The sequence below is a fragment of the Nansenia antarctica genome (genome assembly GCF_963989245.1).
Source record: "Nansenia antarctica genome assembly, chromosome: 6".
In the NCBI taxonomy this organism is placed as follows: domain Eukaryota; kingdom Metazoa; phylum Chordata; class Actinopteri; order Argentiniformes; family Microstomatidae; genus Nansenia; species Nansenia antarctica.
In genome coordinates, this window is record NC_137676.1 from 42,073,640 (window position 1) to 42,093,590 (window position 19,951).

The 19,951-nt window shown below is 45.4% G+C and overlaps 1 protein-coding gene across 1 annotated transcript; it reads left to right on the plus strand.

Moving 5' to 3' along the window:
- Positions 1–335: 335 nt before the first annotated feature.
- On the plus strand, positions 336–4,056 carry kcng1 (potassium voltage-gated channel, subfamily G, member 1; the record flags this gene model as incomplete). The annotated part of the gene is made up of 2 exons (XM_080534494.1): positions 336–1,112; positions 3,277–4,056. 2 exons carry the CDS (start codon positions 336–338, stop codon positions 4,054–4,056), a joined length of 1,557 nt encoding a protein of 518 aa, XP_080390620.1.
- Positions 4,057–19,951: the final 15,895 nt, after the last annotated feature.

A 19,951-nucleotide genomic window follows, 5' to 3' on the forward strand; every position in this document is an offset into this window, starting at 1 on the left:
AAATGTGAGTTGTTTCATGTCCCCCATTATGTATTATGACTGTGACAGGACCCTGAATACTTTCGTTCCACGGCATTTTTCAAAATGTGCTCCCACAAAAATATAAAGAAACATTTTTAATCCTATTCAATATTCAGCCTCTGAATGAGTCTCTCTTTTTCCAATTACAGGGAATCTAAATTGACACGCTGTGAGGCACTTTGCATAATAATGCTATACTGTATGTTGATGTTTGTGTTTGTTCTCCTGTGTCCTGTTAAAGGTGTTGGTGTGCTGGACGGTGAGAGGTCCACCACAGGGATGTGAGCGCCGGTGGGAGAGGAGGGGCTGTAAAGATGACCTTGCTAGCGGGAGATGGCTCGGACTACGACTACAGCGCTTTGAGCTGTGCCTCTGACAACTCCCTTACACCCCCGCCACTGCAGGAGCGAGAGGCCCTTAAGGGGGCCTTCTACAAACGGGCGCAACTCCTTCCCGAGGGCGACACCCATGCCGAGACCTGCCTGTCTGGGGCCCGAAAGCTCCATGCCATCATCAACGTGGGCGGCCTGCGCTACCAGCTGCCCTGGACCACCCTTGAAGACTTCCCCCTGTCACGACTGGGCCAGCTGCGCCTCTGCAGCAGTTTCGACGAGATCATGCGCGTCTGCGATGACTACGACGTGGCACACAATGAGTTCTTCTTCGACCGCAGCCCTTGCGCCTTCCGCACCATCCTGACCTTTCTGCGGGTGGGTAAGCTGCGTCTGCTCAGGGAGATGTGTGCGCTCTCCTTCCGGGAGGAGCTGCTTTATTGGGGTGTGCCGGAGGAGAGTCTAGAGTGGTGCTGCCGCCGCCGCCTCCTGCAGCGCGTGGAGGAGTGTGAGGAGATGGACCGCGCCGATGAGGACGAGGAGGATCTGTTCGACACGGACAGCGGGCGCAGGGATGCTGCCCTGGCTACGGAGTCACGTATGGATCAATGCATGAGCAAGCTGAGGGACATGGTGGAGAGGCCACACTCAGGCCTCCCAGGGAAGATCTTCGCCTGCCTGTCAGTGCTGTTTGTCACCATCACAGCCATCAACCTGTCCATCAGCACCATGCCAGCCATGAGGGAGGAGGAGGAGCAGGTGAGCGGACACCATGAGGAGCTTTCAGTCGAGGTCCATAGGTCATTCAAAGCCTGCATCTGAATAGTTTTAAGTATCTTTCTTTCCTTGGGCATGTCCGAAAGGTAATTGGTTAAATTTCGCCTCCCTTACCTGCTCCACTGAATTCTAGGACTAAAATCCTGAGTTCCTGAAGACTGTGCATCTTGAATACTGAAAACACGTACTACGTACTACTGTACATGCAGTATGAACATTTAGACAGAGCACTTGTCTCCTCTCCTCTACAGTATAAACGTTACATTAAAGAACTGGACAGGCATCTTCTAACCTATACGTACATCTAGCCAGTGTTTTCAGAAAGGGGTAGTGGTGGTCTAGTGGATAGTAGGATAGTGGATAGTAGTAGTGGTGGTCTAGTGGATAGTGAATAGTGAGTTGGATAGTGGATAGTGAGTTGGACTTGGGATCGGAAGGTTGTGAGTTCAAATCCCGCCTGAAGCCACACCACTACTAGTGTGCCCTTGGGTAAGGCACTTAGCCCTCAGTTACTCCAGGGGGAATGTCCCTGTAATTCGTAATTGTAAGTCGCTTTGGATAAAAGCGTCTGCTAAATGGCAAAATTATTTAAATTAAATTAAAATTAGAAAGGGGAAGGATTTATTTATTTATTTATACAGATCCCAATTAGCTGTTGCATAATATGCAACAGCTACCCTTCCTGGGGTCCACATGCAACATAGAAACATTACAGTCAAAGACAATAGCAATAAACAAGGGCAATATACTGTACATACAAATTACATTACATGTATAAAACATACAAACAAACAAAAACTTGAGCGTATGATTGAGGGATATACTGTATAATTTCTAATATATTGCTAAACCTTTCATAAATCTCAAACTGTAAAGTCTCTATAGTAGGCTATTTGTCAAGTAAAATGAATGATTGCTGAAGAGCGTGGGCATCGGGTGGGTTGTCTAATTAGAAAAATTACTTGTCTCAACATTTGGAAAAGTGTCTTTGTAATCTCATTTACATGTTCATTATCATGGGTGATTTATTTGCCTCAGTAGCTAGATAAAAAATATGAAAATAATTGATTGGCCGCACACTGCATTTCTATGGTTTGTGGTTTCATTGCGTGTAGAGTAGAGTGCATGCAGGTTGAGAAAAACATATTTGCCCATGAATAAATTTCCTGTAACCATTATGGAAAGTGTTTTGATATTTTTAGTTTTCATTTAGATCCCGGATGTTCAACTTTCAACAAGAGCATTAAAAGTAGCCAATAACAGGATATCTGTGGATAGCCAGGCTTTTTACATGGAGGCCAATCAATTGATTTTGTTTAGACACAAATAGTCTTTTTTGTGTGGTGACATTGGTGGTAAGACAGCAAAAATTCCATCCCAATGGACACTAAGTGCTGTTCTGTTCCAGAGCAAGCTTATTGTATATTCTGTTCAGACATGATACACTCTGCTAGATCTACTCAAGTCATTTCGTAGTCTACAAAAGTGCATCATAATACTGTGTGCCTTTTCCTGTAATGAAATCAATTTATGTGCCTTGAATTGGTAAACTAATTCCAGTGATTGAAACATCTCCATTTCCATTCTCTGAAAGAACAACATCCCAAACATTCCAAAGTCACCAGTCTACAAAATAGGAAATAAATGCTCTAGTGATACAGTAATGAACATTTGTATAGTTCTTTTAGCAAATAGAACTTGCATCATTCTTCTAGCAGAATATAACAATGCTATACTCACATCAGTCTGTTTCCAAAAACGCCTTGACAGATGCTAAGAGGTTGCCATCTTGGGTTTTAACATGAAATTATCGAGAACAAGCTGTTAGTGGAAAATAATTGGGGTGTTGAAAAGAATTTGTTTAATTTGCCTGCAGAATCAGATCATAGATTTTACATCACAGTGGCTCCCCCTAGTGATTGGCCAGATTATTGCAAAATAAAGCCAGACAACATGGGTCAAACCATGTAGACGGTCCCTGTACGTCCCATAGTTGAAAATTAAAAGTAAAATTAGTCCTATCTTACGGCTCGCCAGGACCAGATTACTGGTCCACTGCTCTACCTGTGAGATGAACGTTGTGCAAAATCCCAAAGAGTGAACATACTGTTGATAGGCCTGCTAACCAGTGTTTCTTGTGTTTTAGGGCAAATGCTCTCAGATGTGCTACAACATCTTCATCGTGGAGACGGTGTGCGTGGCCTGGTTCTCCCTTGAGTTCACTCTGCGTTTCATCCAGGACCGCAGCAAGCTGGCCTTCCTCCGCCGGCCCCTCAACCTGATCGACGTGATGGCCATCTTGCCTTACTACATCACCCTGGTGGTGGACAGCGCCTCCACAGGGGAGAAGCGCCTGGGCTCCGGCAACAGCTACCTGGACAAGGTGGGCCTGGTGCTGCGGATCCTCCGGGCCCTGCGGATCCTCTACGTGATGCGTCTGGCGCGGCACTCCCTGGGCCTGCAGACTCTGGGCCTGACGGCACGCCGCTGCACGCGCGAATTCGGCCTCCTCTTACTCTTCCTGTGCGTGGCCATCGCCCTCTTCTCCCCGCTGCTGTACCTGATCGAGACAGAGGTGGCAGCCACGCAGGAGTTCAGCAGCATCCCGGCCACCTACTGGTGGGCGGTCATCACCATGACGACGGTGGGCTACGGCGACATGGTGCCGAGGAGCATTCCGGGCCAGGTGGTGGCTCTCAGCAGCATCTTGAGCGGGATCCTCCTCATGGCGTTCCCCGTCACCTCCATCTTCCACACCTTCTCTCGCTCCTACGTGGAGCTGAAGCAGGAGCAGCAGAGGCTGCTGCAGAGACGGACCCACTTCCTACTGCGCCACCGCATGGCCGGCCTGGGGAGCAACCTCTCCCTGGACAGTGACATGCTCTACCCCATGGGCTCGTCTGAACTCAGGGACCCTGATGATTAAGGAAGAGAGAGAGAGAGAGAGAGAGGAGACAAGAGAGAGAGAGGGTAGAAATCGTCTGAACTTCTGGACCCTGACAACTGAGAGAGAGAGAGAGAGAGAGAGAGAGAGAGAGAGAGAGAGAGAGGGAGAGAGAGAGAGAGAGAGAGAGAGAGAGAGAGAGAGAGAGAGAGAGAGAGAGAGAGAGAGAGAGAGAGAGAGCGGGGAGACAATGTTTAGCGACTGCTTCCATTTTTAGAGTCTATCCTTCTCTGGACAATCTCATGTCTGTCTAACATTTTGATTTGATATAACAAGTTCCCAGAAACCAAAAGATCTGCACAATAGCATACATTAGGTTATAATGAATCATATTAGGACAGCTTTTTTTCTATGATATTCCATTAGGCCATACAGTATATAAATGTCATATGTGTGTCATGACAATGAATGAACAAAATAAAAGAACTGGCTATAGCACAAACAGATCTGGTCCTCAGGCTAGTGCAATGTTTCTGCAGTTACTGAAACACATCTGCTTGTTTGATTCAGAAAACTACCACTGTCTTTCAACCCTAATTTTGAGGTTTGTATAACTCCATGAATTTAATTATGTGAAATGCTCTCAGGACAAGGTGTTACAAGTCCCATACAAAGCCGCACAAACCCGCCAGCAGAGTATGGACTAATACACCATGTCAACATTCCACTCAGTGTTTTGAAGTAATCACCCAAAAGGGTTAATTCCTTTTCATTTTGCCACACCTTATTTTTAAATTCTTAATATATTCATTGTGCTGTATACTGTATGTATGTATGTATGTATGTATGTATGTATGTATGTATGTATGTATGTATGTATGTATGTATGTATGTATGTATGTATGTATGTATGTATGTATGTATGTATGTATGTATGTATGTATGTATGTATGTATGTATGTATGCATTTTCAGACTTTTATTCAGAAAACATTTTTTCGGACTTTTATTCAGACATTTTTTTATTCCGACTTTTATTCAGAACGTCTTTTTTCTGACTTTTATTCCGATTTTTTTTTTCTGACTTTTATTCAGAAAAAATAAATTCAGACTTATTCTGAAAAAAAATTCTTCTGACTTTTATTCAGAAAACATTTTTTCTGACTTTTATTCAGAAACACTTTTTTCTGACTTTCATTCTCATTTTATTTATTTTTTTACTTTAATTCTGGAATGATGTGTGTATGTGTGTGATAACCTGTTCATCAATGCTGGGGCCTGGGGGTTATATGCATTTTTATGTATATAACTAATAATAATATAATGTATGTATCTGTGCATGTAGTTCTTATGAGTCCAGTCTTTCTTAAATAAATTAATCTTACATGAATTAGCTTTTTGCTGTTGGTTAATCACTGTGTATAACTATATTTTCTCCTTATAGTTGGGGGCCTTAGGGCTATATGAGGCTATGTTCGTGCAAATTAGTGCAAAAGCACCAAATTTGGCCCAGATGTAGCTCAGAGTATGCTCTAATGATTTAGCCAAGGCGCCCGAGCCAGCGAACACTGGGGTCACCATGGCGGCCAAATCAATATCCGAAAAAGGTTTTGGCTATAACTTTTGAACCAAATTAGCTTCAAATAAAAACTTGGTGTCTTATTTATGTTTCTTGGCCATTAGAAACACATTGGAATGCTTATATTTATAATTGGGTGTGTCTGGACCCCTAATTTGCATATTTCCAAGATGACGGCTCCCCGAAAATGAGTTTTACCATAACTTAAAAAGTTAAAAATAACTTTTAAAAATCCAATATTGGCCCATTTTGAATGTTGGGGAGCATGTGGGAGGGCCAGACCTTGTGAACTTAGACAGTTACAATTTGAATTTGAATTTTAAAAAGCTGTTTACAGTAGTGTGACTTCATGCTTGTGTGCAAGTCATAAAGATGGACAGTAACGTGTACAACTACTATTTTCTTCCTCACGTAAGTTATAATTCATCATCATGCCAACCAGGGCCCCTCACCCGGGCTGGTGTTCGGCAGCAGCCGGGGGAGAGGTCTGCTGACCTCGAACCCAGAATACTGCAGCTGAACACCGAAGGACTAACCCCCAGTAAGATCGACGTCATCGAACACCTGGCCAATACCACCAAGGCCCTCGTCATTCTCCTCCAGGAGACCCACTGCATATCAGCAGACAAGCTAGTTTTACCAAACTTTGAGCTAGCTGGGTCTACCCTGAGCAGGAAGCATGGCCTCGCCACGTTTGTCCAACAAAGGTTGAGCTGGACTCTCGCTGACCAATCCCCGGCTGACTCGGAGATTGAGTGGCTGTGCGTGGACGTTGCCGGTCTAAAAATCGTCAACGTCTACAAACCTCCACCCTCGCGAATCACACCAGCGTGTCTACCAGTGTTCCCCCATCCCTGTATCTATGCTGGTGACTTCAATTGCCAGCATGAAGACTGGGGCTACCGTACCAACTCACCCGACGGAGAGAACCTGGCTGTCTGGGCAGCTAATAACAGCCTGGCCCTGTTGTACGACCCCAAGGGCGCAGCCAGCTTCCAGTCCGGTCGCTGGAACACTGGGACGAACCCTGACCTGGCATTCGCGAGTGCCAGCACTGACAACTGGCTCCCTGATAGACGTGTGCTAGGAAAGTTCCCGAGGTCTCAACATCGACCCTCACTGATAACAAAAACGCTTCCGCCTCCTTACCAACAAATCCACAAGGCACCTCCCATCGCCTAACTCTAACAACGTGGATGAGGCGTACCGGGAATTCTGCGGCATGTTGGTGAAAGCGGCAGAAAAATCCATCCCACGCGGACGTCGCAATAGCTACAAACCGTGTTGGGATGAGGAGTGTGAGAAGCTCCACTGTGCCTTCCTCCAGGCCCCTGCAGGAGCTGAGTCGGACAGGCTCGCAACAGCCTTGCTGTCAAGACTCAGCCGTAAAAGACAGGAGCGCTGGGAGGAGGCTATTGACTCCATCGACTTCTCGCACTCCAGCCGTAAGGCATGGAGTATCATGAACAATCTCACTGGTAGGTCCAGACACTCCCCTCGTCACTGCCCCATCTCTGCAAATAAAATCGCATCACAATTTGTGAAAAGTGGGTCATACGAGGGCAAAGACTGCCAGTCGTCTCGACTTGTGGCAAAAGAAGTGTCAGACCTCTGGAGGGCCCCAACACCTAGCAGTGACTTCATCTCCGGAGGAGTTCGCTGCTGCCCTCCAGCATCTAAAGCCAGGGAAAGCTCCGGGGCCTGATTCCATCTGCCCGGAGCTTATTCTCCATGCCGGACCAGCCTTGAAGTCCTGGCTGAGAGTGTTCCTCACTTCCTGTTTGCGCCAACTCAAGATCCCCAAAATCTGGCGAAGAGCCCTAGTTGTTGCGATCCCTAAACCGAATAAGCCTGAAGGGGACCCTAAGAGTTACCGTCCCATCTCTCTGTTATGCATCCCCTTCAAGATCCTCGAGCGTCTCATCTACGCCCGCATCGAACCAATTGTCGACCCGCTGCTCCCACGTGAGCAGGCCGGGTTCCGACGCGGGAGGTCGACCGTAGATCAAGTCACCCTTATGACTCAAGACATCGAGGATTGCTTTTCGGCAAAAAAGAAGGTCGGGCCGTCTTTATAGACCTGACGGTTGCCTACGATACTGTATGGCATCGCGGCCTCATACCGTATGGCCCGCTACGGCCCCCCACGGCAGCGTGGCCCGGTTTCACTGGCGGAGGGGTCGGTAATGACCCCACCACCGGTTTCCTCTTCATGGCTGCTACCTCATAAAGAGGCAAAAGAAGGAAAATCCCCACCTTACTTTTTCAGTAAAGGAGATTTTTCCCATGTTATCTACCGGAGCGGAGACCCACCTGCCTTGTCGGAGCGTGGTCCAATCGCTACCGGTTAGAAACAAAGCGGAGACTGGCCCAGCTTACCAGCGTGTGGCCAGCTCTCTGCCTAACAGACTTACCCCTATCACGACACAAAGGGGGTTAAACACCCCTGTCTGTAGCCGTATGGAGGGACCGTTATTTACATCAAAAACTCCTCCATGTCTATCAAGACCTGGCCCAGCTCATGAGCGTGCGGCCGGGTTTTTGGTTATCAGGCATAATAAACCTACGTCGATAAAGGGCATTGTTACTCAAAACAAACATTCTTTACAGACGGCAAACCATCCCTAAGGAGGATTTTCCATGGTATCTACCAGAGCGGAGACCCACCTGCCTTGTCAGAGTGTGGTCGAATCGCTACCGGTTAGAAACAAAGCGGAGACTGGCCCAGCTTACCGGCGTGTGGCCAGCTCTCTGCCTAGCGGACTTACCCCTATCACGACACGAGGCGGGTTAAACACCCCTGTCTGTAGCCGTATAGAGGGACCGTTATCTGCCAGAGCAGAGATCGACCTGCCTTGTCAGAGTGTGGTCGACTCGCTACCGGTTAGAAACAAAGCGGAGACTGGCCCAGCTTACCGGCGTGTGGCCAGCTCTCTGCCTAACGGACTTACCCCCTATCACGACACGTAGCGGGTTAAACACCCCTGTATGTAGCCGTATAGAGGGACCGTTATTTACATCAAAAACCCCTCCATGTCTATCAAGACCTGGCCCAGCTCATGAGCGTGCGGCCGGTTCTTTGATTATCAGGCATAATAAACCTGCGTCAATAAAGAGCATTGTTACACATAACAAACACTCTTTACAGACGGCAGCCCATCCCTTTCGAAATGACCCCACCTTGGGCTGTGCCACCTGTCGTTGCGTTATACAGAATGGCTAGAAGGGGCAGGTATTCTGTCGGGCTGGCTAGACAGGACATTGAGGAGGGGATATGCACAATATGTGAAGCGCACGGCAGGACTGAGATCTTCTCCCCGGCTTCTGATCTGCTATGGCGGACAGAAAGCCGGGACACCACTCTCGAAGCAGAGGCTGTCCCTTTGGATTTGCGAGGCTATTAGCCTACGAATACGAATTCGCATACGAATCGAAGGGGCAGCCCGTGCCGACTGGCATTCGGGCTCATTCCACCAGGGGCATGGCCACATCAGTGGCCATTCTCAGGGGAGTGGGAGTGGAGGAGATATGTGTGGCGGCGTCTTCGTCGTCGCCATCACTTTTTATACGGTATTACTTGAAAGATATTTCTTCCTCATCCTTTTCTCATTCTGTCCTCAGTTTTGCTGATGACTGATGTAGTGGGGAAGGCACTTGGATTACCCTGGTCATGGGGATTCTATTCAAGTGCTGTCAGGATGAATACGGATGTGCCTGGGGAAGGGACCCTCCTCCAGGACATGTTCCGTTAGATCATCAACCCTACGTGCTCACGTAAGGGTTAGGTCAGTGATATTCTTCCTCAATCCTTTCTCACTCTGTCCTCAGTTTTGCTGATGACTGATGTTGTGGGAAGGGCACTTGGATTACCCTGGTCATGGGGATTCTATTCAAGTGCTGTCAGGATTAATACGGATGTGCCTGGGGAGGGGACCCTCCTCCAGGACATGTTCTGTTAGATCAACAACCCAACGTAAGGGTTAGGTAAGTGATATTTCTTCCTCATCCTTTTCTCATTCTGTCCTCAGTTTGCTGAGGACTGATGTAGTGGGGATGGCACTTGGATTACCCTGGTTGGGGATGCTATTCAAGTGCTGTCAGGATGATTACGGATGTGCCTGGGGAGGGGACCCTCCTCCAGGACATGTTCCGTTAGATCTACAACCCTGCGTGCTCACGTAAGGGCTAGATCAGTGGAGCAGACTCGGTGTGGGTTGGGCCAACTTTTTAAGGTTGTCTTGAACCAACATCAGTGGTCAGCTCCGGGTGCCGCTGAGATTGTTTTCGGATTAATAGTCTCAGTGGGGGTACATTTGGCCTCGCTCGCTCCGCCTAAACCAATAGGAGCAGAGCTCCCCTATGGGGCGGAGCTCCACGATATAGAACGATAGTTATGGAGATAGACTCCAGTTCTATGAGTGGAGCGGAGCCCCATAGGGCTGCTGGCCCACTTCGACTCGTTCAAACCCGGCTGTTTTGTATGTTTTGGGAGAATGATGGAGCGAAGTACGCCCCTTTATATAGCACCCCAGGCGGGCGCAGGCATTGAAAAATTCAGTCATTGGCTACTTTAGGTAGCGGGTAAACCAATAGGAGCAGATCTCCCCTATGGGGCTCCGCTCCACTCATAGAACTGGAGTCTATCTCCATAACTATCGGACGTTCACGTTTCGCCGGCACCTCGAGTCACTGCGCAAGAAGTTAACAGCTCGTGTGGCGTTGATGAGGCGAAACGTTCCCCTCTACTGTGTCCCTAAGAATTTCTATTGCCCCCCTTGTACTGTTTCTCAGTTTCTCCAGTAAAAAAATAATAAAAATAAATAAATAATTTGAAGAAGGTGATAGGGAGGTTAGGTAAAATAGGTTTTTCCTTCTATCAATGGCCCCGGGCCCGAGCTAAATTACTCTTCCTGCAACGAATGGTGGATTGCTGATTCACATGCTTAGTATTCAAATGTATTGATTGTAAGTCGCTTTGGAATAAGGCGTCTGCTAAATGCCAAAAATGTCAAATGAGGCAATTCTGTTGATGAGGACCGCCTTGGTTTTACACAAGTACTGCTTACAACGAGGCCACACATTTGACGGCTCCTTCCCGTCCAACTGTCTCACAACATCTGTTGCTGAACCCTTACAAGTGTTCAATGATATCGTCCTCCATGGTCCAGAGTTCCTCAAACCCTGTGCAGCTAATACAGAAGATGCCAACCTGCAACCGATAATAATAATAATAATAATAATAATAATAATAATAATAACTTTATTTGTATAGCGCTTTTCCTGCAAATGTTGCAGCTGAAAGTGCTTTAATCATTATATAATCTTAATTTAATTATTTTGTAACTTAAATGCAATATTAAAAGGATGGGTTTTTATCATCTTAATTTAATTATTTAGTCATTTAAAGGCAATATTAAAAAGTTGGGTTTTTAGTCTTGACTTGAACATATTTGCTGAGGTTGCATCCCTAATGTAAACTGGCAGTGCATTCCACAGTTTGGGTGCATAAAATGAGAATGCAGCCTCACCAAATCTCTTCTTTTGTCTGCTTGTTTTGGTTAAAACTCTCGCTGCTGCATTTTGGACTAATTGCAGCTGGCCAATAGCTTTCTTCGGAAGACCAGAAAGGAGACTGTTACAATAGTCCAAACGTGTAATAACAAAAGCATGCATTAACACTTCTGCATCAGCTTGCCCAGCCACCAAGATTCCATTTCATATTCGCGGGAAATTAGGTCATGAGTGAATCCACTGGAGAGAAAAAAGTTCACATTCATAACAGCAGATGGCAACGGTGTCACACAGAAGAATAGCAAAGAAGCGCAATGTCCAATCTTCCATCAAGGAAAGAGTAGACTACAATTAGTTTATAACAAAACAAAACAGAAATAAATAAATAAATAAAAAGCATTTTTTAAATTAAGTTCAACTACGTTGTTCCTAAAACAATAAAATAACATCAATATGTTTCGTTTTTTTGTGTAAGGTTGCCGTTGGAGCCTTAATTACGGTACTTGATGAAGGCATAGCTAGTTAAATCATAAGTTAAACCTACAGTGGGGAGGGAAGTTTTTTGTTTGCCAGATATTCGATTTATAAATACTTTTTTTTTTTAATTGTCTAATTGTATGCATATCCCGCCTTATGTCCTGCCAGAGCCAATAGCAACATTGTGGATATGTTTGGTATGGCGCATGGATCCAGGCTCCCCCTCCGTTAAGGCGGTGCTCAAACGTGAAAGCCATTCACACGAGTCACATGCCAATTACGCAAAAAAAACAAAAAAAAACAGAACCTATCAGAATGCCATAGACCGCTGTCCCAAAATGTCCCAATCCCCGATCCCCTCCCCATACCCTTGCCTCTTACTCCACCCCCTCTCCTCCACCCCGGCCCGTACCCCCAATGTTTTGGTTCTGGGTGTCTGTGTGTGATAGACAATTACTACGCATAGCAGTAGACGCAGGATAATTCATGCGCCAAATCTAAAGTCATATCAATAGTTTGATTTTCAGCCAATTGACAAAGAGCTGGATGCTCTTCTTGTCTTCTTTTTTTTTTTTTTTTTTTGGGGATGGAAATGATTGCCGCAATCAGAGTCAGAGTGGTTCCTACCGCCGTGGTTCTGAGGCCATCCCCGCTGTGACCTGATCTGGCCCGCCCCTCCGATTGAATGGGATCCCTCACCATCAGTCCTGGCATTGATTGTCTGCTGTGAACATCGGCATCGTTAGAAATCGCTTATCATTTCGGTTTACCTCGATGTCGAAGTCTATTATTATTATTAGTTGCTAACCTCCAATGCGAAATTATTCATCTGGTCGACAAAAGAGCAACGCCAATACTCTGTTACGCGTCAGGGTAAGTAACTTGTTATTTTGTAGTGAGTGTTCGATTAGTGAAACCATATTGAAGATATACAATCCATAAAATGTATTCCGTAGCCTTATTGCTTTAGGAATTATATTTAATATGCTATGTTTTGGTCTCTCAACAATGCCGCAATGCTTCAGCATGATTTGGTGATTACAGCTCGCCGGGAATCAGGGTGCTCAAAATGGGCTTTTCAAGGCTAGATGTAATTGTTTGAATTTACATGGTACTATAATTCCTACATAGGCGAACATAGGCAAATTAAACTGCATTGACTTTGAAGTGATAATCTACGCCTCAGTTACCCATAATTGACTGTATTTATATAATTGAGTTGCCAAAACCAGATCCACAGAGCATTCGATACATTCCTAATACTTGTAGTGTAGTTTATTAGCAGTTGTACTACACTGGTAATGGTGTGTGTGTGTGTGTGTGTGTGTGTGTGTGTGTGTGTGTGTGTGTGTGTGTGTGTGTGTGTGTGTGTGTGTGTGTGTGTGTGTGTGTGTGTGCGTGTGCGTGCGTGTGTGTGTGTGTGTGCGTGCGTGTGTGTGTGGAGAGAGAGTGAGAGGGGGGGGGGGGTGTCTTAACAGGTTAGATAAGGCATAATAAACATAGTTTTAAAAGTGTAGTATTATCTGTAGTAGCCTTTGTATTTCTCTGTGCTTTTTTCCTGTGCCTCCTCACTAGGCTATGGTCTGTGTCATATGCATTGGATTAGTGATCTCCCACTCAAGAATATTGACTCGATGAAACCTTAAACTACCATGCCTAATTCCTGTTTTGGAACACATTTGTTGAAGTTTGTTGTCCTTATTTAGTGTTCACAGCTTCTGTGGTTACTAAAAATTAAAAAATTAAAATGGTCTTGCTCTAAGCCTATTTTTTGGAAGTTGGGAGTTTTTATGGTCTTATCTTGATCTTAAAAGCCTTGGGTTAAATACCCTAAAGTGCTTTAAAGGAGAGCATCCATAAATTCTTCATTTGAATTCTTGACCATCTTCAGCAGCATTTTCCTGCTTTAAGTCTTGAATGTCACAGCCATTATCCACGTCAACAGCACTGTTTGACTCATGTGCCACTCCTATATAGACTATTTGTTAGCGTATTCCAATGTTTACAACACACACACACACACACACACACACACACACACACACACACACACACACACACACACACACACACAGAATGAGGATGAAGAGAATAAAGAATGGTGCTGACTTATGGAAACATAACTCAAAACGTAATGAAACTGCAAGTCGCAAACTCTTCTCTCATTGCTGAGTTTATTCACCACCAACGTTTTGGCTCAAAAGCCTTCCACACACAGACTCACACATACACATACACATACACACACACACACACACACACACACACACACACACACACACACACACACACTATACACATACACATACACACACACACACACACTCACATTCACTTTTGTACTTTTGTAAACACCCCCGCATTAGCGGCTGTGTGTTGTCTTGTACCTTTTGATCTGCCTGAAGGCATGATGTTGTATGAACAGAGTAGACAAAGACAGCAGGATCCACTGTCTGGGTTTGTTGTTGCTCTAAAATCTCTACAATCTTCAGTATTTTGCCCAGTATTACTCTTTGATTCTCAGGCTATAGAATCTCAGGCTATAGAGTTTTAGAATTGCAACCCTCTGCCAAATAATTCTATTTTGTTGCCTGAGCTGCAACCGGATGAGAACAAATTAAAGACTAATCCTCCAATTAAATGAGGGTTACTATTATTGTTTCAGTGTCTCGTTGGTCTTGAATTGTGTTTTTTGCTAATTGGTTGAATTTGATATGATAGAGAGAGAGAAAAACGGGATTGTGTGTGTGTGTGTGTGTGTGTGTGTGTGTGTGTGAGAGAGTGTGTGAGAGAGAGTGTGTGTGTGTGTGTGTGTGTGTGTGTGTGTGTGTGTGTGTGTGTAGGAATTAGGCTGGTTAGAAAAGGAATTATGAGGCTATTATATCCTGTGTCCAGTTGATCCTGTAAAAAAATCTGTTTGTGGGGCATGCAAACTGATGCTGGAGCTTTAGCTCTGTTGCCCCTAATGCCCTAAAGCATGCCCTATAGCATACCATAAAGCTGCACTCTTTTTAATGTAATATTTCAAATATCCTTTATTTCTTTAATCAGAATTTTAGGCCAAATGTAACTGATTGGCCACCACTTTTGGCAGAAGGGCAGGCGTTTTCAGCCTGTCAATCAGTCAGGGTTTCCAATGCTAAACTTGATCTTCATTGTACTTCCTAGCTGCCAGATACGGGGGGCCAGTGATGAAGGAAAGGCCTCATAGAGGGAGACTTAATGCTCCTTGGAATCCTGTGAATTCCCTCCAGTGAAAGCTGTAGAGAAGTTTATGTCAGCTCCAATGAGATCACTGGAAAGTGGCTCTCGGGGCCCGAAATTCCTGTTAATTGGTAATGTGGCTGTGCCCTTTTGTTCCCTGCCTCCTATACTGAAGCAGTCTGTCTGTCAGGGTGATATACTAGGACTGGGTCTGGATCTGGCAGCCATCAATGAGCTGCTTGTTTCCATAGCCATCCAGGTCCTTGAGAATCTGCCTCCCCAACAAGTTGTTTCCTCTCTTACAAATGTCTTTGTGCGGACCGTAAAAAGAAAAGATGGAAAGGGCATTCAGAGGTGCCTTGTAAGAGCTACTTCAGAAGCGACTACATTTTCAAAGCATCTCGGTCAAGCGGTAGCAGTCTATAATGCTAAAGTAGAGGTGTATCCTGTATTGTTATGCTGTATTGGATAGGGTTGATTCGGCTGGAGGACGAAATGGATTGGGCAGCGGAATGAAAACAGACAAGCCAGCACTTAGCAGAGATCATTTCAATGGAGTGGCCCAGTTTCCTTCAGGTCAGATGAGGATTAATTGGCATGAAGTTCTGACGATTTAATAGGTTATATTATGAATAGGAGCTGCTGGTTCTTGGGCCTGAGAGGAAAAGAAATGATGACAAATGCCAGGATGAAACGAGGAAGTAAACCGGAGATAACATGGCGTGCTGCTTTGTTGGAATGACACTGTTCCCTGATGGCTTTAGGACTGCTCAACAAACAAAACAACACTTGGCTGATGCCAGCGTACTGTATCCAACCCCTCTTCAATTTGGCCTTGAAATGTGAAGTTGTATTGGAGGTTTGGACCATGGCTGGCGAGAGATTTGTGACAGCCTCCCCACTGAAGAACTCATTGAATTTTTCATGTGGTAGATAGACACCAAACTTCTGTCGCTCTGGCCCAGTTTTGGTGCTAATTAGTGCCCAGCAATGTTGAAAGGCACTCGTTTGTAAAGAAATACCACCTGTTCTCTCTCTTTGCCTAAGCTTTGTTTTCAGTCGTTTTAAATGAACATTTGATACCTTGTTTCCGTAGAGCTGAATGTCTACTTTCTTCTACTGAAGGAGCTTCTTCTTGTTCAAGTTTCAGTTGTGTGTGAGGTGGCGCTTAGGGCTGTGCAGTGCAGAAGTTCCACTCTATGTTACACTCCATCTACACTCCCCCCACACCACGTTACCAACAGAGCTAGTTACTGTACACAACAAGTGCCAATATGCAAACGTGACAGATAAATTCCACTTGTTAAAAAATGTGGCTTACAGCAAGTGAATTAGAATGAAGGGGGGGGGGGGGGGGGTGTAGCACTGTGTAGATTTATTAGGCAGCTCTTGGTGTGGCTTTTTGTGAGTGTGAGCCTGTGGCTGGACATTTGAATGGAGTATCTGATTGTGGTTCATTGAGAGGAACAGAGGAGGAACAGAGGGGGGACTGTGTCCTCCTAGGGTTCCTCCTGAAGCCACTTCCTGTTGGGCTGTGCTAGCTGGGAACAGGCCAGGCTGACACCGGCCATACATCTCAGCTCTGCTCAATCACTCCACTGTTGGAGGCGACTGGGGAGGGTTATCTGTCTGACACACACACACATACACACACACACACACGCGCGCACACACACACACACACACACACACACACACACACGCGCACACACACACACACACACACACACACACACACACACACACACTTCTCTTGGCGTTCTCTTGACTTTATAGTGACAGCAGGAAGAGACTCCTTGGTATTCAGCGAGATGCTTCTCCGTGTCTTTATGCAGCCACAGCTGTGCAGCCCCATCTAGATGAGATGCTAGGATTGATGCACACGCCCTCTGACTCCCTCCTCCTCCTGAAACACCGGCCCGGCGGCTTGCTCTTTCTTGCCCCCTGAAAATCTGTATATTGACATGGGTTTTATTGAAATTGTGTTATTGACAGAGGGAGCCTCTGTGGACCTCTTATCCCTGTAATTGTAATCTGTATGTGGCCACAACAGGGGCATGTTTGGTGTGTCAAAATAGAATGCCCCAGCGAGCTGCTGTCAGCACAAGAGGATATGAGTAAACGACACGATCTCAGATCCTTTGGTAAGGGGGTGTATTGAAACTGGGGGGGTTTTTTGGACTCGTGGCTTTTGAAGCTTGTGGCTTTGGAGTTCCTGTCTCTCGCTCTGTAAAGTAAGACTAAACCAAACTAGTTCCCTGTTGGGTCTATTTTAAGGACTACTGTAGCTGGCCTTTAGTAACAGAAAAACTAAATTGTTCTGAATTGAAATATTTGTATGATTCTTAATGGCGGGGCCAGCATTCTCTTAACCCCTAAGCCCCTTACCCTTACACCTGTCCAATGTGTCCATGTGTGGTCCCAGTCTTCCAAAGCACTGAGAAAACTGAGAAGAGGTACAAGTAGAGCAGGTTAGTGATGGGGTATTCCATGAGGGAACAGGTCAGTTCCCGTCCACAGATAGAGGACATGAGCTTTTTCTCCTTGGCCGTGGCCTCTTATGCCATATTTACCATATAATTCACTAATTACCACGTAAAAACTAAATGTTAATTGCAATATTGTTACTAGAGTAAGAGCACACTTACTACACAGACTACACACTTACTACACACAGAGGGACAATTTATGTAAAGTGTGACCACAATTCTCCTGGGATGTCTGTGGCCCCTGCCTGGTCACCCCTGACTGACTATCCTGATGTTTATCTGTGTGAGCGAGCAGCTCCCAGGGGACTTCCTCATCAGCTCTTGGAGTGTGTGAGTCTTGCAGCCACGCCCTGTGGAATGTGGGGAGGCTATAGCCAACGTCTGCTGCCTGCCTGCCTACCTGCCACCCACCCTCCCAGAGACCCAGTGGAAGTTTCTCCCTTGCTGCCCAGTGACGGAACCATTTGAATATTGAAATCAGGCCCTGATGAACAAAGACTTGTGTAAAAGCAATTGAGGAAATCACTCCAGTGATGAGGCCCTCGCCCTGAGATCTGTTATGGAAATGCTAAGTTGGAGACCTTATATTTGATGACCATGCGTGACAAGGGCATGTTTAAAGTTTAATAGAGGTCCCTGTTTTTTGTTTAATGTACACCTTTATTTTACTTTACTTTTATTTATTATTTATCTGGTTCCTATGCTTCAGAGGTGCTTCACTATGACAAAGTGGTTGTATTGATGCTTGGATTGTTATTCATTAAGGGCCTGATTCAGTCCCAACTACCATACAATAACAATCTTTATGCAGCATCTTAGTATAAAACGATAACCTGAACCCTTGCCACAGATATTGTTTTTGTTCTTTCATAACAGCTTTTGTCAAAATGACTTATGATTTTTTCCGATCTGTTCTGCTTTATGACGGTCCTTCCCTCATTGAGGAAGTACTCTTGTCTACATCTCTACAAAAGATGATGGAAACTATTATCATTTTGAGGAATTCACCGACCTTAAGCCAAACACTTGTCAGCTGACAAGTCAGGCCATTCTATATTCAAACATTCACTTGCCTGAGTAAGTTTGTGTTGGCATGGTATGTTGAGTTAAGTTGAGTTAAGGTTCACGATTATTTATTTTCTGCTTTATTTCCTTTTCGTGTCCCTTACGTACATCCAAACTAGAATAGAAATCCGTTGGTAACCTAGCATGTTGCCTGACTGGGTGAGAAACATAGCTGACTTGTATGTCATGATGTTGGTGTGACATGTGAGGGATGCGGAGAATGTTCCGGAGGTGGAATCTTTGCCCTCTGGCACGGTTTCAGTCGGCACATCCTGGGTGGACGGACCCAGTCTCTACCTGCTCCCTGCACATTCCTGCTGTGGGGTGGGTGAAAGGGAGAGAAGTCAGGACTCGCCTTATCCTCCACTCTGCATTCCACAGCCATGACTGGGTTCACTTACACTGCTCTAACGGACCTGAGTGTGTGTACACACACAGGCATGCAAGCAGGCATAATGCATACACCAACACACACATGCACACACACACACACACACACACATACACACACACACACACACCAACAAACCCACTAACCCACTCACTACACACCTGGTTGGCTCATTCCTGTTAATGCCTCATACCTGACATGGATTCTCGCATATCTCAGCGTGTGTGCACACATGTGCGTGATTATGGTTAGAGTTGCTATGCTGTGAAGTGAACTGCCATTTTACATTTTATTTGCTTTCCTCAGCTCACCCATCTATTATATATGTTCCCCACAGAGGCCTCCCATTTCAGAGCTACAGGCTGTGTTCTTAAATGGTTCAGCACTGCTGACTGGTTGCCTAGATCAGAAGTTAAACGGTCAAAGCCCTGGGTTACTGAACCATGCAGCACTCTCGAGAGCCTCTGTGAATCTGTGAGCTGTTCAGATGTTCTCCCTTTCTCTTTGAAATAAGATGAAAAAAGGATCATTCATCACTCTCAGTACCATCTCAACAGCACATCTTGTTAACGGCTACTTGTTTAAAGATGAATCTGTTAGATGTCGTAACCTTAGAAACTGATAATGATACTGCTACTTACTGGACTGGTTGTCTCATTTTAAATCATGCTGTTTGCCTCTTGGCACCTGCATAGTTATGGTGCTCAGTAATAGCGTTGTTGTCTGTCTGGTAGTGAAGGTATGTTAAAGGGCGACTTTCGCTTTTTTCTGCTGTCAAGTTTGTTTCGCAGTAGGGTTGACAAGTGTCAGCAGTATCAGTGGAGACTGAGTGATTCCCCTCCTCTTGGGGTTGGCTGACTACGTAGTTAGCATTTGAGAACAGAGAAAGAGGATGTTTTTCCTCCTCACGTGATGTTTGGCTGTGAGAGGAATTGAATTCCTTTATTTTCTTCATTTCCCTCTGGAAATCTCATGAAAGGATTGAGAGAGAGAGAGAGAGAGAGAGAGAGAGAGAGAGAGAGAGAGAGAGAGAGAGAGAGAGAGAGAGAGAGAGTAAGAATGGGAGAAAGCTGAACCCTTGAGGATTATCTTTTTCTTCTGCCTCTTTCTCTCTCTCTCTCTCTCTCTCTCTCTCTCTCTCTCTCTCTCTCTCTCTCTCTCTCTCTCTCTCTCTCTCCCTCCTTCCCTCTCTCTCCCTCTACTTCTCATTCGAACACATGAC